The 27,645-nt window shown below is 47.3% G+C and overlaps 1 protein-coding gene and 3 non-coding genes across 4 annotated transcripts; 3 read left to right on the top strand and 1 right to left on the bottom strand.

Annotated features, from left to right (window-relative positions):
- Positions 1 to 913: 913 nt before the first annotated feature.
- Positions 914 to 3,418, bottom strand: sf3b5 (splicing factor 3b, subunit 5). The gene has a single exon (XM_063054957.1). It carries the CDS (start codon positions 3,370 to 3,372, stop codon positions 3,112 to 3,114), a length of 261 nt encoding a protein of 86 aa, XP_062911027.1. The 5' UTR covers positions 3,373 to 3,418; the 3' UTR covers positions 914 to 3,111.
- Positions 3,419 to 5,628: 2,210 nt separating this feature from the next.
- On the top strand, positions 5,629 to 5,847 carry LOC134351239 (small nucleolar RNA U3). The gene has a single exon (XR_010019086.1). It is a non-coding gene; the product is annotated as a small nucleolar RNA U3 (small nucleolar RNA).
- A 6,454-nt stretch (positions 5,848 to 12,301) lies between these two features.
- LOC134351238 (small nucleolar RNA U3) lies at positions 12,302 to 12,520 on the top strand. Its single transcript, XR_010019085.1, has one exon. It is a non-coding gene; the product is annotated as a small nucleolar RNA U3 (small nucleolar RNA).
- A 13,639-nt stretch (positions 12,521 to 26,159) lies between these two features.
- On the top strand, positions 26,160 to 26,378 carry LOC134351240 (small nucleolar RNA U3). The gene has a single exon (XR_010019087.1). It is a non-coding gene; the product is annotated as a small nucleolar RNA U3 (small nucleolar RNA).
- Positions 26,379 to 27,645: the final 1,267 nt, after the last annotated feature.

Here is a 27,645-nt window from a genome sequence, read left to right on the forward strand (position 1 = left end):
GTGGAGCCCCCGGAACTGACTGGGCCGTTGACACTGCAGTGGTGATACACTAACACTATGCTATCACGCTGCACAAATGTTGCAGTTACACATTCTTTGTAGCTGCTACACTTTATTCTGCATTGTTACCGTTTTCCCTTGTACTACCTCAGTGTACTTTCTAACAATCTGCTCTGTATGGATGGCAGTGTTCCTACGACTTTCGCACAGTATTGTGGTAATTTTATGTACTGCAGCCACAAAAACATTATTTAATGACCTATGTCAGTGACAATAAATCTAATTCTGATATGGGTCTCTACTGTGGACTGAGAGTGGGAAGGGGGCAGGGAGAGGAGAATCATGTTTGGGAAAAGGGGAAGGGAGAGGGGAGGGAGCGGGAAGCACCAGAGAGACATTCTGTAATGATCAATAAACCAATTGTTTGGAATCAAATGACCTTGGCCTGGTGTCTTAGGGCTGGGTGTGTCTACACCTGCACACTCCCCCTACCCCTGACATTCCTTCAATGCCACCTACCCACACCCCTCCATGGCACTCCAACCTTGGCATTCCCAACACCCCTTGCTCCTGCAGATTTACGAGCTCACTCTCCGCTTCATGTGACAAATACAGTAGTGCATAAGCCTTAGGCATCCTAACTATATAATTCTGCCTAAGACTTTTACACTCTACCTTGGGACATTTAACAATAAACTAATTTACTTACATTTAAGTGTAACTAGATACAACCTGTGAACATCAAGATAAATTTAGTATCAAATTAAATTGAGCAAATTAAATTTAGAGGAAGTTTCTGTACAACCCTTCCAACCAGTCTCACTCTCCCACCCCTTGTCAGCTCTTCCTGCCACCCCCTCCATCTCCCCCTTTTGAAAGCAGTTCCCACCATTCGAAAACACTGACGACAAGATAACCGAAAACTATTTATTATACCAGTAACAAACATCTAACCAAACCTCATTTTCACAAATTTCAGCAGCTTTATCCTTAAATTGTTTACTTAGACCAGATTTGAAGAGTTTCGACTTGAGGTCATGTGGACCCCTCAAAGGAAGCCTCCTCCTGCATGAAGAGTTTATCTCCAAAGACTACAGCTTCTTACTGAGGGGTCCACATGGCGATATTATCGGTAGCAGTCCAGCCACTTGGCACACAGTCAGGCCTGAAATCCCCCACTGCTGAACGATAGGCCAGCATCAACTCAGTGGGCAGAATGGCCACCTTCTGAGCCAATGCAATGGAATGGGAGGGGCTCCTCACCATCACAGGCAGGGCTGTTGCGGTTCCAAAGCCAGCCAGTCATCCAGTGCGAATCTCCGTCAAAACACAACCCCTCTTTGCAGGTGGACTGGTGGACGCTCGAGGTCTGAGAATCACTCAGTGGTTTGGGTTCCATCCCAAAGTCTGTTACTCTACGCCACATGCATTCCTTTGTTTGGGAAAAAGTAGTACTATATTTAAATAGCTCGCCTTACTACATCAAAATCAGGTTCCTTTCCAGATGTACTCACTGTGGTAAACGTAGAAGTCAATATGAACTTAGAATCCCTTAAACAGAAATAATAATGAATTTTCCAATCATGATGTTAATCATTTGTTAAGCAAATATTGGTTAATTCATGTGGCATGCCACGAACGCCATCTTTGTTCCGCATCCTGTTGGGACTCAGCAAGCCGGGTCGAGGTGAAGGGACTTTGGCCGAGGTCACTTGGTGAAATAAAATCTCCCCCAGCTCCTCGGCAGAGTTTGGCAGCCGCACTCTACTAACAGGGCAAATCACTGGCTGATGGTGAGCAGAAACCAAGTCACTGGGTGAGCTCAGCGGGTCAGGCGACATCCGTGGAGACAGAGACTGTTACCCCTGTTTTATTCACTGAGAATTTTCTCCCAGGCCTCCTCAACACACTAGAATCGACCAGTAGATACTGATGAATAATCCAAATGCAAACCTCTTCCTGTTCAAAGAGGTTATCCCTGAAGACCAAAGCTTCTCATTGTGGGGTCCACATAGTGATATTAGGTGCAGTGGGGACACGAGGCTTCCTGTCAGTTACTGCAGTTGTGGTCTCATCTTGCTGAAGCACCAACAGTGATTCCAGTTCACTGGACGACTTGAAAGCTACAAGTTTGAAAAGGGACGCTTTTTATCCTTCAGAAAGTCAGCCAAAGGACAACTCTTGTGAGAGAGCCGCTCCTACATTTGGACAATATCAGGTATCGCCTCAATGGTTGCTGGTGTTTGTGAGAAATAACGAGTCAAAGTCTGGTGTTTCCAACTCTGCAAAAAGAGCACGTCATGTCAAGCAGAAGTCTTTGCAGCAATGATGCAGCGCAGGGCGAGTTCAGCAGACTCCTCACCTGAGGGGTCGCGGTGCGTTTGGCAGGATATTAGATCACGGCAGGTCGACCACTACCAGTTGTTGCACCCTGGGCTATGGCAGCAAGCAACAGATAACCTTGGAAAATGGTGATGGCTAAAACAATTTGATTGCAGTTACCACCATGGACTGAAATGCCAAGCAAGGACGAACCCAAAATAGAGGCAGGGTGGGCAAGCGTGGAACCCCTCAGCAGCCGTGGGAAGAAAAAGAGCGGCAACTCCCCGGGGGGGGGGGGGGAGAGAAGTAGTTTCATGAGTCCAGATGGAAATGGGCCAGGGACTTGTGACTGAGCTGCAGGGTCTTGAGGGCGCATCTGCTGAAGAGTCTCAGGTTTGAAGGAGGGACGATGGTGAGGGGCTGGGTGGAGAGGAACTGGGTGAGAAAGGATGGAGGGTGGAAAAAGGCTGGGAGAGGAGATGGGGAGGATAGAGGTAAGAGAAGGAGGGAAGAGAAGTGTGAGGATGGGAAGGAGGGAGGGGAGGATGGAGGGAGTTTGAGGAGGGGCTGGAACAGAGGAGGAAGGAGGAAGGTATGTGAAGATAGGCAGGAAGGTAGGTGGAGTGGGGCTGAGAGGAGATGCAGGGGGTGGGGGGTGGGAGTGAGCCAGAGGCTGCCCCTTCCCAAATCTGAGACCCCCTTTCCCCGGCTCAAGCTCCTCCCTCAACCACCTCTTCCTTCCCTCACCCCCTCGGCCTCTCCTTGCCCTCGCCCAGGGTCGGAGGCTCCTCAGGCCTCCTCGGGCTTGTCGGGTGGCGGCCCACACGGCTGCAACATCTTCTCCATGAGATTGAAGCGGACTCGGGCCTTGGTCTCGTTCTCGGCCACGGCGAAGTAGTTGAGCAGGTCGAAATGGCCCATGTAGGAGGCGTACGAGTCGCGGTGCTGGTTAACCAACCACTCCCACTTGGTGGTGTCGGCGTGGCCCGTGCCGATGTACTTGGACTGCAGGTGTTCCAGCTGGCTGTGAATGTTGTAGCGGTCCGTCATGGCGCCGGCTGCCCGTCCTCACCGCCCGCCTGAATCGTTGCCCACACTTGCGCAGTCCGGAAAACCCAAGATGGCCGCCGTTACCATGGCTACCCATCGGTCTGCTTTTTTAAAATTCATCCTTAAGAACTTACAACCAGTACTAAAGAATACAGAATGTGTTTTTTTTAAACCAGAAAATATCACTTGCGTAAATAAGACTGGTTTAAAAAGAAAATAAAGTTGAACGCATGCGCAGTTGGAATGGACGTCCGCTTGCTCTGGACTGCCCTCTAAGCTGGAAGACCGGTAGAATGGGGAACTGCAAGGATATCTTTCAGCCGCCCCCGACCGGGAAACCTTTAAGTGCACATCCTCAAGTTTCAGACATTTAAAGTTTCCTCTGTCTGCCCCTCAATCTTATAAACTATCAGGTCTCCCTTCAGCTTCCGCGCAGGTGCTGGAAATCGAAGCCACACACACACAAAATGCTGGAGGAACTCAGCAGGTCAGGCAGCATCTATGGAAAAGAGTACAAGTCGGCCTTTCACCCCCACCTCTTTCCTAAAATGGGGCGACCAGAACTGTATATAATATCTAAAATATTTTGATACTAGCGCACAAAAGGTTGTCCCCCTCGTTGACATGTTAAGTATATTTGATGGGCATTGACCGAACTTTTCTTGCATCTCTTTACACTTTATTGTCGCCAAACAATTGATACTAGAACGTACAATCATCACTGCGATATTTGATTCTTTACAACTTTACAACTCCTCCCTTGGAGGGTCAGACACCCTGAGCCAATAGGCTGGTCCTGGACTTATTTCCTGGCATAATTTACTTTTTACTATTTAACTATTTATGGTTTATTACTATTTATTATTTATGGTGCAACTGTAATGAAAACCAATTTCCCCCAGGATTAATAAAGTATGACTATGACTCTGCACTTCCCACTCCCTGGATTACAAATATTATTAAAAATATTAAAATTAGTAAATATTAAAAATTTTAATTATAAATCATAAATAGAAAATAGAAAAATGGGAAGTAAGGTAGTGCAAAAAAAATGAGATGCAAGTCCGGATATTTGGAGGGTACAGCCCAGATCCGAGTCAGGATCCGTCCAGCAGTCTTATCACAGTTGGAAAAAAGCTGTTCCCAAATCTGGCTGTACAAGTCTTCAAGCTCCTGAACCCTCTCCTGGAGGGAAGAGGGACGAAAGGTGTATTGGCTGGGTGGGTCGTGTCCTTGATTATCCTGGCAGCACTGCTCCAACAGCGTGCGGTGTAAGGTGAGTCCAAGGACGGAAGATTGGTTTGTGTGATGTGCTGCACTGTGTTCACGATCTTCTGCAGCTTCTTTCGGTCTTGGACAGGACAACTTCCATACCAGATTGTGATGCACCCCAGAAGAATGCTTTCTACGGTGCATCTATAAAAATTAGTGAAGGTTTTAGGGGACAGAACAAATTTCTTTAGTTTTCTCAGGAACTATCTGGACTGATATAGACCCGCTGACCCGATGACCTGGGGGAAATCAACATCCCTTGTGATTTCCACCTACACAGACCTCGGAACCAGAATCTGAGAATCGTTCAGCAGCGGCAGATTCATTCTCAGTTGGCAGACTTTCAGCTCCTTACTGAGTCAGAATCAGGTTATTCTCACTGAATGTGTTGTTTTGTGGCAGCAGTGGGGTGCAAAGGCATAAAATTACTATCAATTACAAAACAAATAAATACTGCAGAAGAGGGGAATAGTGAGGTAAGGTTCATGGGTTCATTGTCCATTCAGAAACTTGATGGTGGAGGGGAAGAAACTGTTTCTGAAACTGTATTTATTACGGATGCTTATTGTAATTTTTAGGTATTGCAATGTACTGCTGCCATTGAACAGAAAATTTCAAACATATCAGTGATATTAAACCTGATTCTGATTCTAGGTGCAGAAAATCACTGGAATAAGCAACACACACAAAATGCAGGAGGAACTCAGCAGGCCAAGAGGAAGTGGAAATGAGTAAAGAGGCAGTGGGTGGAGCCCGGATGCTAAATTATGCAGATTTTCACTCCTCGTGTCAGTCGCAGCAAGAAGAGTAACTACAGGTTGTGTCTGACTGTGAAGTTTAGAATGGATGGGGAGAGGTCGGTTGTAATTATCTTCCACCCCGTCCGTGATCCCTGTGAATAACCGAGGGAAGGAAGTGACCGCTCGCCGTGAGGTGAAAGTGTTTGTTTGTGGGTGGGGAGCAGCGCGGCGGGAGCTGGTGGTTAAGACTATACTTTTAAGGATCATTTCTATAGTCTGTGACTGAGAAATCGAGCACTAAAAAGTTTGGTCTCTGCAACCACGAGGAAGAGTCGTGGCGTTTCCTCCTGAGCGGGAAGCAGCCGGTGAGTGTTGTTTTGTACAGCGGCTCTCCGGTCTTGATGACCGTTCCCTTCTCCCCATTGCGGGGAGCTGCGGAGGGAGGAGACGCTGTCTGAGTGGTTGCTCTTCATACTCCTTAAAAAAAATAGAGCTGATGACACGATTTCAAATACTCTCAATGCTGTTTTGCTGAGCCCTTGCCTGCCGGGGGGTACGGCTGAAACGTCCACTGTTCACTCTTCTCCATAGATGCTGCCCGGCCTGCTGAGTTCCTCCAGCATCTGCAGATTTTATCTATCTTAAAGGCAGAATGACACAACCTCGGCTAACTAGAGAAGTCAAAACACAAAATCCAAAGAGAGCATATAATAGAGAAAAAAATATTGGGAAGGTGGAGGATTGCGAAGCTTTCAAAACCAACAGAAGGCAACTAAAACAAGTCACTAAAAGGCCAAAGATGCAATACAACAGTAAGCTAGCCAACAATATTAAAGATATAAAAAGTTTCTTCAGATAGCTACCGCTGCCATTGAACAGAAAATTTCAAACATACATCAGTGATATTAAACCTCATTCTGATTCTAGGTGCAGAAAATCACTGGAATATGCAACACACACAAGAGGCGAGAGTGGATATCAGACCGCTGGAAAAGCATCAGTCTTCACTGTGGAAGACTCGAGCAGTATGGTGCAAGTTCCAGTTGTCAGGGGTCAGAAGTGTGTGAAGTTACCATAACTAGGGAGAAGGTTCCTGGGAAACTGAAAGGTCTGGAGCAGGGTTCTGAAAGAGGAGGCTGAAGATTGAGAAGACAATAGTATTGATCTTGTACTGTGATCCCCAATAAGAGACAATTCATAAACAGGAGAATACCATAGTGTGACGCTGTTACAGCCCAGGGCGTCAGAGTTCAATTCCAGCGTCCTCTGTCAGGAAGTACGTCAGTTCTTCCCATGTGCATGTGGGTCTCCTGTGGATGTAGATGTCAATATATATTACCTTGAGGTTCACTCTTGCAGACATTTACAGGAAAATAAGGAAATACAATAGAATTTATGAAGAACTATACATAACAGAAGGTTGATAAACAACCAATGTGCAAAAGAAGACAAACAGAATAAAGAAGTGCTGAGAAGACAAGTCTTTGAAAGTGAGTCTGTAGCTTGTAGAGTCATTTCAGAGAGGTGGTGGGTGAGTGAAGATATCCACGCCAGTTCAGCTGCTTGGTAGTTGAAGAGTAAGTGAGTCCTGATGAAGGGTCTTGGCCCTAAACGTTAACTGTTTATTCATTTTGATAGATGCTGCCTGACCCGAGGCTCCTGTGCCTTCTGCCTGGTGGCAGCAGTGAGAAGAGAGCACGGCCTGGGTGTGGGGGGTCCCTGATGACAGCAGCGAGAAGACAGCATGGCCTGGGTGTGGTAATCCCTGATGGTGGCCACTGCTTGGCAGTATACTCAGTAGTGGGGAGGGCTTTGTCTGTGATGGACTGGGCTTTTTCCACCACTCACTGACAACATTTATGTTCCTGACTCTCTCAGTAACTTGGGATACTGTAGTTACAACCAGGGGTATTTCCACCCACCCCAATAATCATCAGTAGATCAATGCTTCACCCTTCCAAATCTCAGCGTGACAATAGGTGACAAAAGGGCTTTGCATCCAGATGAGCTCAATGCCTTCTGTGCTGGCTTTGACCGTCAGAACATGGAGGGACCACCACAAACTCTCACAGCCCCCAGTATTCCAATTATTTCGGTCTCTGAGGCCGACATGCATCCATCCCTAACGAAGGTGAGCCTTACTCATTTTACACTTATGACTGTGTGGCTAAGCACAGCTCCAATGCCATGTTTAAGTTTCCTGACGACACCGCTGTTGTAGACCAAATCAAAGGTGGTGATGGATCGGCTTGCAGGAGGGAGATTGGAAATCTGGCTGAGTGGTGCCACAACAACTTCTTACCCAAGAAGTTAGTCAGCGAGACCAAGGAGCTGGTTATAGCTTTCAGAAGAGGAAACTGGAGGTAGATGAACCAGTCCTCGTCGGGGATTCTGAGGTGAAGAGGCTCAGCAACTTGGAATTCCTCAGTGTTATCATTTCAGAGGGTCTGTCCTGAGACGAGCACAGAAGTGAAATTATGCTGGAGACACAGCAGCACCTCTCCTTCCTGAGAAGTTTGTGAAGATTCAGCATGACAGCTAAAACTTCGACCAACTTCTATACATGTGTGGTGGAGACTATACTGACTTGGCTGCATCACAGCCTGGTATGGAAACACCAATGCCCTTGAACGGAAAGTCCTGGAAAAATGAATAGATATTGCTGAGTCCATCACAGGCAAAGCTCTCCCCATTGTTGGCCACATCTACATGGCGCATTGTTGCAGGAAAGCAGCACCCACCACCATCGTCACGGACCCCCACCACGCAAGTCATGCTCTCTTCTTGTTGCCGCCATCAAGGAGGTCCGAAAGCCTCAGGACTCACACCGTCAGGTACCAGAACCATCAGGCTCTGAACCAGAGGGGATAACTTCACTCAGTTTCACTTTCACCATCATTGAAATGTTCCCACAAACTACAGACTCTTTCAAGTACAGTTCATTTCATGTTCTGATGTTTGTCACTTAGTTATTATTATTAGTTCTTTTTTTTTAGTATTTGTATAACAACTGATTGAATTCTCAAGTTGGTGTGGTCTTTCATTGATTCTATCACAGTTATTATTCTATTATGGATTTATTGAGAATGCCCACAAGAAAATGAATCTCAGGGCTATATATGGTGGGATATAGAGACTTAGGTAATAAAATTACATTGAGCTTTTGAACATGGCCCAGATTATCAGTTCAGATTCAAGTTAATTTATTTATCACACATACATCAAATCATACAGTGAAATGTGACACTTGGGTTAATAATGAAAACAACTCAGTGATGTGCTGGGGGCAGCCCACAAGGGCCCAGATTGCATGCTCATAATACACACACACACACACACACACACACACACACACACACACACACACACACACACACACACACCTGGGATAGGCTGCCTTGAAGCCTCCAGTTTCTGAACTTGACTCACAGACATTGGGACTTCAACCTCCAGTTTCTGTCCTGGACTCTCATATTCACAGACATCAGGCCTCTGACATCTGCATAAGCTGACCCACAGCCTTTAACCTTTGAGTTTCTATCTCTGAACCTCACTGGTGTCTGGATATCAACCGTAGGATTCGCCAATTACAGGTTTTTCTTTTGGGCTTTGACTTCTGGACTTGTGCACATCTCTGACCCCAATGACCTGGGATAATCACTGTCCGTCATGACCCCAACCTATACAGACTTCTGAACTGGGACTTGGGCATCTCGTTGGGATGGCCAACCTGAAAATTGTTCAGCATCTGCCGATTCATTCTCCTGCTGTGTCCTGGGACAATGTGATGGAGACAATTTATTTGTTATTTTGCAACTGCAAACTCAGAAGTCAAAGCGCCTGTATCCCTCATTTCTCTGGATTGTTACCAACAGACTATTTATTACAGAACACACTGAGAAAGTGACAGGGCCTGTATCCCTCGTTCTCTGGATTGTTACCAACAGACTATTACGGTACACTGTTATATAGCCCTATGGTTCATTTTTTTCCGTGGACTGTCACTCTAAAAAGTGCAGAGAGAATGAGACTGACTTTTGGGACACTGTTGGATTTCGGCTGACTGAAAAATTGCTTGGTTACTACGGTGAGAGGGGGAGTTGTTTGATGGACAATGAATGTTTATGGTTTCTCATGGCTTGTTTTGAATAAAGCAAGTTCAGATGATCCTCTTACAGACACACGCAGTTCAGAGTCAAGATGGATTCGGTCAATGGAAGACACCAGTGAGTGGGGTCGCTGGTTTAAACTTTCAGTAGCCCAAAAGAGTGAGTTGATATCAACCCAGAGTATTGATAAATGACTCTCATAAAGTACTGCAACTAGAAGAAGTTTGCAGAGAAGAGAGGAGAGGATGGTTTGAAACAGAAGAAACCTAGTGACAAAGAGGTCACTGTTTGGACTCTCTTCTAAGTAGCCCGTAAGGATGGGTTTGATTCCATTTGAATACAAAAGTGTGATTGTCACATAGTTAATCCACAGGAGAGGGTTCTTTGGTGAGGGAAAAATCTTTGTGATTACCACGTGTGTGTTTACCCTTTGTCTGGGTGTGGTATTTCACTGAAGAAAGGCACCCCTGTGGCAAATCACTGTTGGAGTTATTTCGTATGTCATGGAACTGGATAAGTGGCTATCACGTTGTGTGTGATTGGGGTAACCTTGTGAAATCTACCGGTTTGTCTACCCTTGCCTGGGTGGTAGTTTTCCCTGGAAGAGGGTCCCCTTTGTGATAAGCTACAGTTGGTGATAATCCATATGTGGATTCTGTTGGAGTATCCTGTGGCCACCACTTTGAGACGTCCCATAGCTGAATTCAGGTGTGGTACCACTTGTGTTGAAAGGATATTCGTTGAAGATCACTGTTGGTGATACTTCATGTGTGGAATGGAACAACTTCAGAGATAAAACCTACTGCTATGGTTATTTTGTATTGCTGTCGTGGAATCTGTGGAATATCGACATAATTGCCTTCTCACAACATTCACCTTTGGATTACAAACATCTCACATTAATTAATCTGAGTATTGAATTGAACTTTCTTACATACCATTGTAAGACTAACTCTTGCCACCTGAGCTTGGATAAGTTTGGGAACTTTATCTGTACACCTTTATATGCGTAATCCTTAACTCTTGGTTTACCTGGTTCAAGTTACTATATCCAATAGTTACTAATAAAATAGTGCTTGTTAACAGTAAAACCAAACTCCAGGTGTGTTCTATTGCTGCTAATACTTTTACAGTGTTGCATGCACGTAACTGGTACTTTCCCCAGGGTTGAGGGTACGTAACAACACTCAGAAAGTGACAGGGCCTGTATCCCTCGTTCTCTGGATTTTCATCAAAAGACTATTTATTACAATAGGAAAGGAAAGGAACGTCGCATCCGGAGTTTCTCCGGATAGCGATTTCCCTCCACGCCTCTCTGTCGTGAAGAACCGCGCACGAGGGAAGTTACAGCAGTGGTTTGCCATTGCCTTCTGCCGGGTGAGTTTCCAAAGAGATCATCAGCTCATAACCCAGCACAGATGGAAAGCGTGCAGGGGAGCCGGCTGGATTCGAACTCAGGACCTATTGTCCCGAAGTCCGATGCTGATGCCACTATGCCACCAGCCAGGTCTTTATTACAGTACAAACTCAGAAAGTGACAGGGCCTGTATCCCTCATTCTCTGGATTGTTACCAATAGACTATTTATTGCAGTACTGAAGTGCACATTTAGGAATATTCATTTATTTATTTTGAGATAGAGCACGGTAACAGGTCTTTCAGCCAGTGAACTGCACCAGCCCATTGCACCCACGTGAACAATTAATCCACACACCCATATTGTTGTTTGCATTACTATCTCTCTATCCACAACATCTCTACCGATCTGTCTATCAGTCTCTCTATAGTGTCTGTCTATCTATCTATTTGTCTATTTTTATCTATCTATCTCTGCCTAAACAAGAGAAAATCTGCAGATGCTAGAAATCCAAGCAACACACAAAACGCTGGAGGAACTCAGCAGGTCGGGCAGCATCTATGGATATGGATAAACAGTTGACATTCAAGGTCGAGTCCGTCAGAACTGGAAATTGGAAGATCCCAGAATAAGGGGGGGGGGAGGGAGGGGAAGAAGTACAAACTGCCAAGTGATAGGGCGAGACCAGGCGGGTCGCGGAGAGGGGGCGGGGTTAAGTAAGAAGCTAGCTGGTCATAGGTGGAAAGGTAAAGGGTTGAAGATGGCATCTGATAGGAGAGGAGTGTTGACCAGAGGAGAAAGGGAAGGAGGCAGATAAATAGATATTTATCTCCCTCAGAATCCAAATCGGACTTAATATCACTGGCATACCCTGTGAAATGTGTTGCCTTGCAGCAGCTGTACATTGTAATACATAATAATAAAGTAAATAAATATATGTAAATTAAATAAGTCATGCAGAAAGAGAAGGGAAAATACGGAAATAGTGTTCATGGGTCCATTCAGAAATCTGATGGCCGAGGGGAAGCTGTTCACGAAACTGTCTCTCTGCCTATTTATGATAGATGTTTGTAGTCACTTATAGTACTTTGTGTATTGCAATGTACCGCTGCCACAGTATAACCAATTTGACAGGACGTGTCAGTGATATTAAACCTAATTCTGACTCGGAGATCACCAGAATCATTTCAGATGAAGGAAGAAGCTGTCAGTGGGTGGAGCCCGGATGCTAAATTATGCAGATTTTCACTCCTCGTGTCAGTCGCAGCAAGAAGAGTAACTACAGGTTGTGTCTGACTGTGAAGTTTAGAATGGATGGGGAGAGGTCGGTTGTAATTATCTTCCACCCCGTCCGTGATCCCTGTGAATAACCGAGGGAAGGAAGTGACCGCTCGCCGTGAGGTGAAAGTGTTTGTTTGTGGGTGGGGAGCAGCGCGGCGGGAGCTGGTGGTTAAGACTATACTTTTAAGGATCATTTCTATAGTCTGTGACTGAGAAATCGAGCACTAAAAAGTTTGGTCTCTGCAACCACGAGGAAGAGTCGTGGCGTTTCCTCCTGAGCGGGAAGCAGCCGGTGAGCGTTGTTTTGTACAGCGGCTCTCCGGTCTTGATGACCGTTCCCTTCTCCCCATTGCGGGGAGCTGCGGAGGGAGGAGACGCTGTCTGAGTGGTTGCTCTTCATACTCCTAAAAAGTAGAGTTGTTAACACAGTTTGAACTGCTCTCAATGCTGAGCGGAATCTTCCAGTTGTGAAATACTAAGTGGTGTTCCTCCAATATAAGTATTATCACGACAATTCCCTCCCCCTTCTTTCCTCCATGGACTTCTGTCTCTTTCAGCAATCAACTTCCCAGCTTTTTACTTCATCCCTCCTCCTCCAGATTTCATCGATCACCCTGTGTTTCTCTTCCCCCTCTCCTCCTCCAGTCCTGCCAGCCGAAACGTCCACTGTACTCTTTTCCGTGAATGCTGCCTGGCCTGCTGAGTTCCTCCAGCGTTTTGTGTGTGTCGCTCGGATTTCCAGCATCTGCAGATTTTATCTATTTAAAGGCAGGATGACACAACCATGGCTAACTAGAGAAGTCAAAACACACAAAATCCAAAGAGAGGGCATATAATTGAGAAAAAAATATTGGGAAGGTGGAGGATTGCGAAGCTTTCAAAACCAACAGAAGGCAACTAAAACAAGTCACTAAAAGGCCAAAGATGCAATACAACAGTAAGCTAGCCAACAATATTAAAGATATAAAAAGTTTCTTCAGATAGCTACCGCTGCCATTGAACAGAAAATTTCAAACATACATCAGTGATATTAAACCTCATTCTGATTCTAGGTGCAGAAAATCACTGGAATATGCAACACACACAAGAGGCGAGAGTGTTTGTCCCCAGAGATGGAGAAAGTGTGGGGGGGGGGGGGAGTATCAGAGACGGACCAAGTGAATTTAAGGGCATGGTGGAAGCTGGAGGCAAAATTGATAAAATTGACCAGCTCGGCGTGGGCGCATGAAGCAGCGCCAATGATGTCCGGAATGTAGCGGAGGAAGATTTGGGGAGCATTACCAGAGAAGGCTTGGGCTATGTAACCAACAAACTAGCAGGCATATCTGGGGCCCATGGCTACTCCTCGGGTCTAGAGAAAGTGTTGAGGGTGAGGACCAGTTCTGCAGTTTGGTGAGGGTGATGATGGAGGGGAACTGGTTGTTTTTTTTTTAATTAAGGAGCGGAGATGTTTAAGCCTTCATGGTGGGGGGGGGGGTGGAAGTGTTTAGGGAATGCTCATCCATAGTGAAAATGAAGAGGTCAGGGCCAAGGAATTGAAGAAGATCGAGGCCATGAGAAGTGCCGCAGGTGTAGGTGGGAAGGGACTGAACCAAGGGGATAGGATGGAATTGAGATTGGAGGACATTAATTCAGTAGGGAGAAGCAGGCAGACACAATAGACCTACCAGGAGAGTCCGGTTGTGGATCTTGGGTAGGAAGTAGAAGATAGACGCGCAGGACAGGGGAACTGTAAGTGGCCCCCTTTGTCTGCAGGTTTGATGGTAAGGTTGGGAATGGTGCAGAGAGAGAGCAGTGGGCTGAGAGCAGGTACGGTTCGAGGAAGCGGGAGGGGAGTACTGAAGTTGAGACGGCTGATGTCTCGTCGACTACTTGAAATGAGAACCAGAGCGCGTGTGCAAGAAAAGGAGGAGGGTTGGAGACGGGAGATGGGGTCATGAGCGCAGGGTGTGGAATCGTTGCCAAAGAAGTCGGCCCAGAAACGGGGGTGATGGAAATAGAGATCAACGTCGTGGTAGGCGCAGAACTCGCTGAGGTGCGGGCGAAGGGGGGCAAAGGAAATACACTTACGAGGACAGAATGTCTTAACTCTTGACCAAGGGTTGAGAGTAAGCGCATGATTTACTGTAAACATCTTTCATTTGTAAATGAACAGAGAGTCAACGCATAATTTTTATTGTTAATAACTTTATTGAATAAGGACTCAGAGTCAACGAATGTTTTTTTCTTGTATGTAATTAACTTTATTTTGTAACACTTCTGAATAAAGTATTTTCGAAAAAAAAGACTCCAGTGTTCGTTCTGATACGAGATATCCGGCGCTAGGGTTCGGCCAACTTCCAAGAGCTAACCTGGCTGGGGAGAGAGCTAAGACCAAGCGGCGTTGTTCGGAACGCTGCGATCTCCAGTGTCCATTTCCGGACACAGCGACCGTGGGCTGAGGAGCGGCCGAGCGCATCCCCCTGTGTAGCGGCGGTGGAGGCGAAGATGGCTGGAGAGACCAGTCATGGGGTAACCAGCCTCGCACTACGTGCAGGACAGGGGGTGGACCAGGAGAAAGTCTCCTTACGTGACGGACGTAAAATAGGATTCGGGGAGGGAATCCGGAACTGGATCAAACTGCTCTACACAGACATCCGTAGTGCAGTCCAAGTCAAAAAGGTGGGAAACAGACAGCTTCCCAACCAAGTCTGGAGTCAGGCAGGGCTGCCCTGTGTCTTGTTTGTGCGCTGTTTGCCGAAGCCGCCATGATGGGTGAAGGCATAAAAGGGGTGACGCTGCCAGGCAGTGGATGGACCCAAGTGAAAACCTCCCTGTACATGGACGACGTCACCGTCTTCTGCTCTGATCCGAGGTCGGTCCGCAGGTTTATTAGCATCTGCAGGGGCAAAAACGTTCCCAAAGTCGCCCTCACCTAGATGGCCAGCTTCGTGTGTGGAACCCAGATATGTGGGCACCAAGTACCACTATGTGCCCAGGTTCTACCTGTCACCCTGGCTACGAAGGATGGGTCTGGCCCCGCTCCCGCGCAACGCCCCAGTCAGCTGGTTGTTGCCGGCATACCTGTCCTACGTAGCAAAGTTCTTCCAGGAGAACGCCTTTGACCACAGGGCCATCAGGCAGTGGTCGGCGTGTAATGTCCTGCAGGCACTGCAGGAGAAGGACGTGATGGACACAGTGGGGTGGTTCCCTGAGCAGACTGTCCAGTTCATCTGGCAAAATGCCTCATCGACAGATCTCACCAACAGGCACCAAGACCTCGCCTGGCTGGGGGTGAGAGGGGCCCTCCCAGTCAGAGCCCTCCTGTACGCCCGGAACGTCGTCTCCGCACCCCACTGCCCACGGGAGGACTGCAGTGAGGAGGAGTCTGTGACCCACCTCTTTGCACACTGCCAGTTCGTAAAGAGGGTGTGGAGGAGAAAGGACGGGCTAGTGTCACGTTTTATCCCCAGCAGCTGCGTAACAGAGGACTCTCTGATCTACGGGCTGTTCCCGGGGACGCACACGGAGACCAACGTCCGGTGCTGCTGGCAGATCATCAACTCGGTGAAAGACGCTCTTTGGTCGGCCCGAAACTTGATGATCTACCAGCACATGGAGATGTCCGTGGGAGAATGCTGCCGACTGGCACATTCTCGGCTGCAGGAGTATGTGCTGAGGGACGCACTGAAACTCGGTGCAGCCGCCGCAAGGGCCCGGTTTAGGTTTCTTCTCCCGTGTGGGCGGGGTGGGGGGGGGAGTATACCCCCCAACTATGGTTGTCTTCTACAATATGAACCAGCAGAGTGCCATGGGAGTGGCTGAAATTGATAAACTGCATAGAATGTAATGGTAATGTCTCTAAAGAATTCAGTTATTGAATGGGTTATTCTGAATAATTTTATTGTAAATAAAGTATATTTTGTTAATAAAAAACTTGTCCAATATCTGATTAAGGATAATATTTGTGGTGGTGTGGGAGCTGAGGCTCCTGTAAAGGTAAAGGCATCCGTTATTCTTGCAGGACCATGGATCTGCCTCTGGAAAGTCTTCACTCTCTAGGGCGCAGGCCTGGGCAAGGTTGTATGGAAGACCGGCAGTTGCCCGTGTTGCAAATCTCCCCTCTCCACGAAACTGATGTTGTCCAAGGGAAGGGCAAGGCTGATACAGCTTGGTACCGGTGTCATCTCAGAGCAATGTGTGGTTAAGTGCCTTGCTCAAGAACACAACATGTGGCCTCGGCCAAGGCTTGAACTCACGACCTTCAGATCACTAGTCCACCTGGCCGCGTGCCCAAAGCATAAGAGGCTCCTGTACCTCTTTCCCAGAGGTGGTAGCAGGAAGAGAGCATGGCCTGAATGGTGGACGCCCCCGCTGTTGGATGATGCTTTCTCGTGGCAGTGTTCCTTGACAATATACTCAATAGTGTGGAGAGCTCAGTCTGGGATGGGTGAGCTGTATCCACCACTCTGTAGACTTGTATGTCCTCACTCTCAAAAACCTGGAATGGATCAAGCAGGGCCATTCCACCTCAGTATTAGTCAGTAGATCCAATGCTTCTTCCTTCTTGATCTCAACGTGGCCCAGGTTATTAGTTTAGATTCAGACTCGTTTACTTATCACAAGCCAAGAATGTGCTGGGGGCAGCCGACAAGCGTCCCCACACACTTCGGCACAACATAACATTCCCAGAATGCTCAGCAGAACAACACCAGAAATGGCAACAACAGCAACAAGACAAATACCCACCCACCTGCTCACACTCACACTGACACACTCATACTCACAGACTCACACACACCCACCTGCTCACACACACACTGACACACTCATACTCACGGACTCACACACTCACACACACACACTCACCTGCTCACACTACAACACTCACACACGCCCACCCGCTCACACACACACACTCACACACACACACACCTGCTCACACAGACACTGACACACTCACACACACACACACACACCTGCTCACACAGACACTGACACACTCACACACACACACTCACACACACCCACCTGCTCACACACACACACACTCACACACACACACCTGCTCACACACTCACACACGCACACCTGCTCACACACACACACTCACACACACACACACACACACACAGACTCACAGATTCACACACACACACCTGCTCACACACACACACTCACGGACTCACACACACACAGACACACAGACTCTCTCACACCCACACTCTCTCTCTCACACAGACACACACACACACTCTCACTCATACACAGACACACACACACTCATACACATCCACACACTCTCACACACACACACTGTCTCACACACACTCACTCACACACACACCTGCTCACACAGGCCTCAAACTCCAGGACAGGCTGCCTTGAGGCCTCCAGTCCCTGGCTCAGACTCACTGATTCAGATGCATCGGGACTCTGACCTCCAAACAAGCTGACTCAGGGGCTTTAACCTTCAAGTCTCGCCCTTTGGATTTGCGTTTCGTGACCCCTGCCTGTACACACATTGGAACCAGGACCTGAACACCTCAGGATGGCCAACCTAAGAATCGTTCAGCACCTGCCGGTTCATTTTCAATCAGCAGCACTTTCCGCTGCTTACTGAACCAGAAGCAGGTTTGTCCTCACTGGTGTGAAATTTGTTGTTTTGTGGCAGTGGAGGGTATAAAATTACTATCAATTACAAAGCAAACAAGCACTACTAAACAGAAGTGAATACAGCGATCGTGTACCTGGGTCCATTGCCCGTTCGAGATCAGATTGCAGAGGGGAAGGAGCTGTTCGCGAGTCACTGAGTGTGGGCCTTCAGCCGTCTGCACCTCCTTGTGGAAGGTAGCAAAGAGACGAGGGCATGTCCTGGATGGGGGGGTGAGTGGTCCTTAATGACGGATGTTGCCTTTTGCAGCATCGCGTTTTGGAGATGTTCTCGATGGTGGTGGGGGGGTTGTGCCCGTGATGGAACTGGCTGACTGTATTCACCCGATCAACGGCCTTGATAATTTCATTTGAGACGTAATATCACATGGAGCTTCCAAGTGTCTCCTGCTGTATCCCGGGGCAATGGGATACAGACAATTTATTTGCTCTCTTGTAGTTGCAAACCGTGAAAGTGACAGGGCCTGTATCCCTCGTTTCTCGGGGTTGTTATCAATAGGATTATGATGATGATTATGAAGACACGCAGTCCTCTTTTATTGTCATTTAGTAATACATGCATTAAGAAATGATACAATATTCCTCCGGTGTGATATCACAAAACAGGACAGACCAAGACTGAAAAAACTAACAAAACCACATAATTATAACATATAGTTACAACAGTGCAACAATACCATAACTTGATGAAGGAAGTCCATGAGCACAGTAAAAAGTTCAAAGTCTCTCAAATGTCCCACATCTCACGCAGATGGGAGAAGGAAGAAAAACTCTCCCTGCCATGTCCGACCCCAGTCCGACTCTGAGTCATCCGAAAACTTCGAGCTCTGATCAGCTCTCCGACACAGAGTACTGAGCGCCATCTCTATCGAACGATTCGACCTCCTTTTCATAGAAACATAGAAACATAGAAAATAGGTGCAGGAGTAGGCCATTCGGCCCTTCGAGCCTGCACCGCCATTTATTATGATCATGGCTGATCATCCAACTCAGAACCCAGCCTTCCCTCCATACCCCCTGACCCCTGTAGCCACAAGGGCCATATCTAACTCCCTCTTAAACATAGCCAATGAACTGGCCTCAACAGTTTGCTGTGGCAGAGAATTCCACAGATTCACCACTCTCTGTGTGAAGAAGTTTTTTCTAATCTCGGTCCTAAAAGGCTTCCCCTCTATCCTCAAACTGTGACCCCTCGTTCCGGACCTCCCCAACATCAGGAACAATCTTCCCGCATCTAGCCTGTCCAATCCCTTTAGGATCTTATACATTTCAATCAGATCCCCCCTCAATCTTCAAAATTCCAACGAGTACAAGACCAGTTCATCCAGTCTTTCTTCATATGAAAGTCCTGCCATCCCAGGAATCAATCTGGTGAACCTTCTTTGTACTCCCTCTATGGCAAAGATGTCTTTCCTCAGATTAGGGGACCAAAACTGCACACAATACTCCAGGTGTGCTCTCACCAAGGCCTTGTACAACTGCAGTAGTACCTCCCTGCTCCTGTACTCGAATCCTCTCGCTATAAATGCCAGCATACCATTCGCCTTTTTCACCGCCTGCTGTACCTGCATGCCCACTTTCAATGACTGGTGTATAATGACACCCAGGTCTCGTTGCACCTCCCCTTTTCCTAATCGGCCACCATTCAGATAATAATCTGTTTTCCTATTTTTGCCACCAAAGTGGATAACTTCACATTTATCCACATTGAATTGCATCTGCCATGAGTTTGCCCACTCACCCAACCTATCCAAGTCACCCTGCATCCTCTTAGCATCCTCCTCACTGCTAACACTGCCACCCAGCTTCGTGTCATCCGCAAACTTGGAGATGCTGCATTTAATTCCCTCATCCAAGTCATTAATATAGAAACATAGAAACATAGAAAATAGGTGCAGGAGTAGGCCATTCGGCCCTTCGAGCCTGCACCGCCATTTATTATGATCATGGCTGATCATCCAACTCAGAACCCAGCCTTCCCTCCATACCCCGTGACCCCTGTAGCCACAAGGGCCATATCTAACTTCCTTTTAAACATAGCTAATGAACTGGCCTCAACAGTTTGCTGTGGCAGAGAATTCCACAGATTTACCACTCTCTGTGTGAAGAAGTTTTTCCTAACCTCGGTCCTAAAAGGCTTCCCCTCTATCCTCAAACTGTGACCCCTCGTTCTAGACCTCCCCAACATCGGGAACAATCTTCCCGCATCTAGCCTGTCCAATCCCTTTAGGATCTTATACGTTTCAATCAGATCCCCCCTCAATCTTCTAAATTCCAACGAGTACAAGCCCAGTTCATCCAGTCTTTCTTCATATGAAAGACCTGCCATCCCAGGAATCAATCTGGTGAACCTTCTTTGTACTCCCTCTATGGCAAGGATGTCTTTCCTCAGATTAGGGGACCAAAACTGCACACAATACTCCAGGTGTGGTCTCACCAAGGCCTTGTACAACTGCAGTAGTACCTCCCTGCTCCTGTACTCGAATCCTCTCGCTATAAATGCCAGCATACCGTTCGCCTTTTTCACCGCCTGCTGTACCTGCATGCCCACTTTCAATGACTGGTGTATAATGACACCCAGGTCTCGTTGCACCTCCCCTTTTCCTAATCGGCCACCATTCAGATAATAATCTGTTTTCCTATTTTTGCCACCAAAGTGGATAACTTCACATTTATCCACATTAAATTGCATCTGCCATGAGTTTGCCCACTCACCCAACCTATCCAAGTCACCCTGCATCCTCTTAGCATCCTCCTCACTGCTAACACTGCCACCCAGCTTCGTGTCATCCGCAAACTTGGAGATGCTGCATTTAATTCCCTCATCCAAGTCATTAATATATATTGTAAACAACTGGGGTCCCAGCACTGAGCCTTGCGGTACCCCACTAGTCACCGCCTGCCATTCTGAAAAGGTCCCGTTTATTCCCACTCTTTGCTTCCTGTCTGCTAACCAATTCTCCACCCACACCAATACCTTACCCCCAATACCATGTGCTTTAAGTTTGCACACTAATCTCCTGTGTGGGACCTTGTCAAAAGCCTTTTGAAAATCCAAATATACCACATCCACTGGTTCTCCCCTATCCACTCTACTAGTTACATCCTCAAAAAATTCTATGAGATTCGTCAGACATGATTTTCCTTTCACAAATCCATGCTGACTTTGTCCGATCATTTCACCGCTTTCCAAATGTGCTGTTATCACATCCTTGATAACTGACTCCAGCAGTTTCCCCACCACCGACGTTAGGCTAACCGGCCTATAATTCCCCGGTTTCTCTCTCCCTCCTTTTTTAAAAAGTGGGGTTACATTAGCCACCCTCCAATCCTCAGGAACTAGTCCAGAATCTAACGAGTTTTGAAAAATTATCACTAATGCATCCACTATTTCTTGGGCCACTTCCTTAAGCACTCTGGGATGCAGACCATCTGGCCCTGGGGATTTATCTGCCTTCAATCCCTTCAATTTACCTAACACCACTTCCCTACTAACATGTATTTCGCTCAGTTCCTCCATCTCACTGGACCCTCTGTCCCTTACTATTTCTGGAAGATTATTTATGTCCTCCTTAGTGAAGACAGAACCAAAGTAATTATTCAATTGGTCTGCCATGTCCTTGCTCCCCATAATCAATTCACCTGTTTCTGTTTGCAGGGGACCTACATTTGTCTTTATCAGTCTTTTCCTTTTTACATATCTATAAAAGCTTTTACAGTCCGTTTTTATGTTCTCTGCCAGTTTTCTCTCATAATCTTTTTTCCCCTTCCTAATTAAGCCCTTTGTCCTCCTCTGCTGAACTCTGAATTTCTCCCAGTCCTCAGGTGAGCCACTTTCTCTGGCTAATTTGTATGCTACTTCTTTGGAATTGATACTATCCCTAATTTCTCTTGTCAGCCACGGGTGCACTACCTTCCTTGATTTATTCTTTTGCCAAACTGGGATGAACAATTGTTGTAGTTCATCCATGCAACCTTTAAATGCCTGCCATTGCATATCCACCGTCAATCCTTGAAGTGTCATTTGCCAGCCTATCTTAGCTAATTCATGTCTCATACCTTCAAAGTTACCCCTCTTTAAGTTCAGAACCTTTGTTTCTGAATTAACTACGTCACTCTCCATGTTAATGAAGAATTCCACCATATTATGGTCACTCTTACCCAAGGGGCCTCTCACGACAAGATCGCTAATTAACTCTTCCTCATTGCTCAAAACCCAGTCCAGAATAGCCTGCTCTCTAGTCGGTTCCTCGACATGTTGGTTCAAAAAACCATCCCGCATACATTCCAAGAAATCCTCTTCCTCAGCACCTTTACCAATTTGGTTCACCCAGTCTACATGTAGATTGAAGTCACCCATTATAACTGCTGTTCCTTTATTGCACACATTTCTAATTTCCTGTTTAATACCATCTCCGACCTCACTACTACTGTTAGGTGGCCTGTACACAACTCCCAGCAGCGTCTTCTGCCCCTTAGTGTTACGCAGCTGGGGTCCCAGCACTGAGCCTTGCCGTACCCCACTAGTCACCGCCTGCCATTCTGAAAAGGTCCCGTTTATTCCCACTCTTTGCTTCCTGTCTGCTAACCAATTCTTCACCCACACCAATACCTTACCCCCAATACCGTGTGCTTTAAGTTTGCACATTAATCTCCTGTGTGGGACCTTGTCAAAAGCCTTTTGAAAATCCAAATATACCACATCCACTGGTTCTCCCCTATCCACTCTACTAGTTACATCCTCAAAAAATTCTATGAGATTCGTCAGACATGATTTTCCTTTCACAAATCCATGCTGACTTTGTCCGATCATTTCACCGCTTTCCAAACGGTTGCCAAAAGCAGGCAAGGCCGGGGATTTTGAGGCCTACCCTCCGAAAGATTCCTGACCACGCAGTAACGACAGCAGCGAATGAGCCTTTCAGAAATTTTTCCAGATGTTCCTCTGTGCTTTCATGTCCATCTTCATCAAATCAGAATTGTCCACGGCCCCTGTTTAACAGATACGACATCATTTTTCATCGCAGGGCTGTGCACGCACGGCACGCTGCTTCTCTTCTGTAATAAGTAGACTATTTATTATAGTACAGAATCAGAAAGTGACAGGGCCTGCATCCCTCACTTCTCTGGAGTGTTACCAACAGACTATTTATTATGGTATAGAAGTGGACATTTAGGAATATTCATTTATTTATTTTGAGATACAGCATGGTAACAGGTCTTTTGGCCCAGTGAGTTGCACCAGCCCATTGCACCCACAGGGACAATTAATCTACCCACCTATATTGTTGTTTGCTTTACTAGATATCTATCTATTGACACTATCTATCAATCTATTTATCTATCTGTTTGTCTATCTGTCCATCTATCTATCTATCTATCTATCTGTCTATCTGTCCATCTATCTGTCTGTCTATCTGTCTATAACTATATCTATCTAAACACAAGAGATTCTGCAGATGCTGCAAATGCAGAGACAAACACACACAGTGCAGGAGGAACTCAGCTGTTCCGGCAGCATCCGTGGCAATGAACAAACAGATGACATTTCAGGCCGAGACCCTTCACCAGGCCTGGGAAGGAAGGGGGAAGAAGCTGGAATAAGACTGTGGGGGAGGGGAAGGAGGACAAGCTGGAAAGCGATAGGTGGAAAGGACAAAGGGATGATGAGGAAGGAATCTGATTGGAGAGGAGTGTGGACCGGGGGAGAAAGGGAGGGAGGTAGATAAATAGATATCTACCTACCTCAGAGTCAGAATCAGGTTTAATATTACCTGCAATTATTGGAAAATGCAAATGCACACATTGTATTTTCTGTGTATTACCGTATTTACTCAAATGCACACATTGTATTCTCTACACTATTCTCTATGTAGCCACTGCTAGCTCATTAGAAGGTATTCACTATGTAGCCATGACTTTTGACCTGTTCACTATTAATTCATGAAGAGAACTAGAATGAAACCAGGTAGAAAGATAACGGTGGCGAGTAAGGTGATGAAATATATGGCAGTATGTCAACACAAGACTAATTAAGAAATAACTGTGGTTAAGGATGAGAGGATATATGGTCTAAAATGTAAACTAGGACATAATTAAGTTGGAGAGTAAAACAATAGTGGAAAGTCGAGAGAGGATATATTGATGATGTGTAATCACAGTCCGACTGGATATGATAATGTAGCTAAGATAGGAGATTGCTATAAAAAATGCTGTGTACAAGCCTCGATGGGCAGTCAGCTATTAGCTTTCTGATTGTCTCAGCTTTGATTTGCAAATGAAAGTTTAAAATGTCTTCATGGGTTTTCGGCGTCTCCTTGTCATTTGTGAGAAACGAGAAACCACGACACAATCCCATCCCATGAAATCTGTTGATTTGTGGCAGCAGGACATTGCAATACATAATGATAAAAACCATAAAGTACAAAAAGGCAACCCTGGACACTGGGTTCCAACGGCATTGACACCCCCAGACAGCGATCCCACTAACTCCCACTCCGACCTGATTTGATCAGATGCCCCGATTACAGATCTCACCGACTCTATCGCTGGCTCTGACGGCTCTGGACGCCTCCGGACCGGGTACAGTATTGTCACCAACCCCAGTTCCAATGACCCCGAGTGAATTTGGATTCCACCACTGCCATTGCTGGTTCCTGTGACACCAGACACATTCAAACTGCTAATTGCATGGCCTCTTATTCCATCTCCGGCCTGGACCTTGATCACTAACACTTCCAGGCCAAGACTTTATGTGTTGCTGCTGGCCCCCCCAGTCTCACCTTTCTCCAACACCACTCTTCATTCTAGTCTCTCACAGGTACCATCGCCAACCCTTCTGTCCTTGGAGACCCCATCTTCATCTCAAATATCGAAAGTCAAATATGATGGCAGAATACTATATTAATGGTAAAACTTTTGGCCATATGGGAGATCAGAGGGATCTTGGGGTCTGAGTCCATAGGACACTCAAAGCTGCTGCACAGGTTGACTCTGTGGTTAAGAAGACATTCGGTGCATTGGCCTTCATCAACCGTGGGATTGAGTTTAGGAGCCGAGAGGTAATGTTGCAGCTATATAGGACCCTGATCAGACCCCACTTGGAGTACTGTGCTCAGTTCTGGTCGCCTCACTACAGGAAGGATGTGGAGACCATAGAAAGGGTGCAGAGGAGATTTACAAGGATGTTGCCTGGATTGGGGAGCATGCCTTATGAGAATAGTTTGAGTGAACTCTGCCTTTTCTCCTTGGAGCAACGGAGGATGAGAGGTGACCTGATAGAGGTGTATAAGTTGATGAGAGGCATTGATCACATGGATGGTCAGAGGCTCCCAGGGCTGAAATGGCTAACACGAGAGGGCACAGTTTTAAGGTGCTTGGAGGTAGGTAAGAGGAGATGTTATGGGTAAGGTTTTTTATTCAGAAAGTGGTGAGTGTGTGGAATGGGCTGCCAGCGGTGGTGGTGAAGGTGGATACAATAGGGTCTTTTGAGAGACTCCTGGATAGATACATGGAGCGCTATGGTGTTCGGCACAGCTTTGTGGGCCGAAGGGCCTGTATTGTGCTGTAGGTTTTCTATGTTCTATGTTCTTTATGTTCTGTGGTAAGAAAAATTCCCTCCACCTCCCCTCTTCTTCTGTTCTCTACTCTGGCCACTTACCTCTTTTCCTCACTTACCTCACTTCCCCCTGGATTCCAAGCCCCTTCCCTTTCTCCTGTTTCCCACTCTCCTCTCCTGTCTGATTCCTTCTCCTGCCCTTGACCTTTCCTCCCTATCGTATTCACCTGTCGTCTTCCACTCTTTTCCCCATCTTTTTATTCTGGCATCTTCCCCCTTCCTTTCCAGCCCTGATGAAGGGTCTCGGCCTGAAACGACAACTGTTTGTTCATTTTCTCAGACGCTGCCTGACCTGCTGAGTTCCTCCGGCATTTTGTGTGTGTAGCTGTGGGTTTCCAGCAACTGCAGATTTTCTCGTGTTTGCTATCTAGCTAACTATTTATCATAGATGCCTAATGTAATTTTAATGTATTGTTACTGCAATGTTGTAACACATGTCAGTGATATTAAACGTGAATCTGATTCTCATCCTCGGGCCGGAAATCCACCGGAAGAGTTTCAGCTCACAGAAGAGGCAGTGGGTGGAGCCCGGATGCTAAATTATGCAGATTTTCACTCCTCGTGTCAGTCGCAGCAAGAAGAGTAACTACAGGTTGTGTCTGACTGTGAAGTTTAGAATGGATGGGGAGAGGTCGGTTGTAATTATCTTCCACCCCGTCCGTGATCCCTGTGAATAACCGAGGGAAGGAAGTGACCGCTCGCCGTGAGGTGAAAGTGTTTGTTTGTGGGTGGGGAGCAGCGCGGCGGGAGCTGGTGGTTAAGACTATACTTTTAAGGATCATTTCTATAGTCTGTGACTGAGAAATCGAGCACTAAAAAGTTTGGTCTCTGCAACCACGAGGAAGAGTCGTGGCGTTTCCTCCTGAGCGGGAAGCAGCCGGTGAGCGTTGTTTTGTACAGCGGCTCTCCGGTCTTGATGACCGTTCCCTTCTCCCCATTGCGGGGAGCTGCGGAGGGAGGAGATGCTGTCTGAGTGGTTGCTCTTCATACTCCTAAAAAAAATAGAGCTGATTTTGAAATGCTCTCAATTAGCTGAGCACCTACTAGAACAAGCGGAGTACCAGCAGCACCTGAACCCTCAGCAGGTGGAAGACTTCACCTCGACTGTGGGTATGAGGCCTCCAGACGGGGAAGAAGAGAACGAGGATTTATAAAAAGGTGATGGACCTTAAACGTCCGCAGTGTGAAGAGTACGGGGCGTTGCGTCAGCGCGCTTCGGTACTTGAACACCGTGAACGCCGACGTGACCTTCCTGCAGGAGTGCGGTCTGCCGCACCTCAGGAGTTATCGACGGTGGTCCCGGGGTTTGTCTGTGTGGTCGGGGGAGAACGATTGTCGCGCTTCCGGCCTGGGGGTTCTGCTGCGTGGAGGCAACTTCTCAATCGCCCAAGTTAAAGAGGTGGTTGCGGGGCGCCTCCTGGTAGCAGACGTCAAATACCGGGGCACTCCGCTCCGGCTGATCAACGTGTACGCCTCCCCCGTTCGGAGCGAGCGGCTGGCCGTCTTCGAGCAGCTCCCACAGCTGCTGGTGACGCCCCAGCCGGTCGTTCTGGCCGGAGACTTCAACTGCACCATTGATGCGGCTGGAGGACCCGGCAGGCTGGACACCCCACAGGTGGACCACAGCCGCAAGCCACCTGGACACGATCGGACGGCTCAGCCCGCTCCCGGATCGACTTCCTCTTCCTGTCAGAGTCCCTCACGGTCAGGTCCACCGCCGTCACGCCGGTGTTCTTCTCTGACCACTGCCTTCTGAGAGCCACCTGTCGCTTACGGGAGGACCAGAAGGCGGGCAGGGGGACTTGGAAGCTGAACGTAAAGCTGCTGACCCCAGAGAACATCGAGGAACTAGAGAGGGAGTACACAGGTTGGAGAACCTTGAAAGCCTTCTTTGATTCCCCGGTTCACTGGTGGGAAGCCACCAAGGAGAACATTAGGAGGTTCTTCATTCGCAAAGGTATCCAGAAGGCAAGGCAGGAGCAGAGGGAACTGCGTAAACTCCAGACAGAGTTGCAGCAACTTCTCCTTCTGCAGTCGAAGGGGGTGGATGTCAGGGAGGAATTGCGAGAGGTGAAGGGCCGGCAAGCCCATAACCTCGCCGCCGAATCCTCCAAGATCATCTTCCGATCAAGGGTCCGAACCGTGGAGCAGGACGAGACGTGCTCACGCTTCTTCTTCCAAAAGGTGCACAGGGGGAGCTCTGTGATCCACAACCTTAAGGAAGAGGACGGCTCAGTCGCGTCCT

Source organism: Mobula hypostoma, chromosome 8, assembly GCF_963921235.1.
Source record: "Mobula hypostoma chromosome 8, sMobHyp1.1, whole genome shotgun sequence".
In the NCBI taxonomy this organism is placed as follows: domain Eukaryota; kingdom Metazoa; phylum Chordata; class Chondrichthyes; order Myliobatiformes; family Myliobatidae; genus Mobula; species Mobula hypostoma.

Excerpts from the sequence above, each read along its gene's own strand:
- sf3b5 (XM_063054957.1), bottom strand. The coding sequence starts at position 3,372 with ATGACGGACCGCTACAACATTCACAGCCAGCTGGAACACCTGCAGTCC.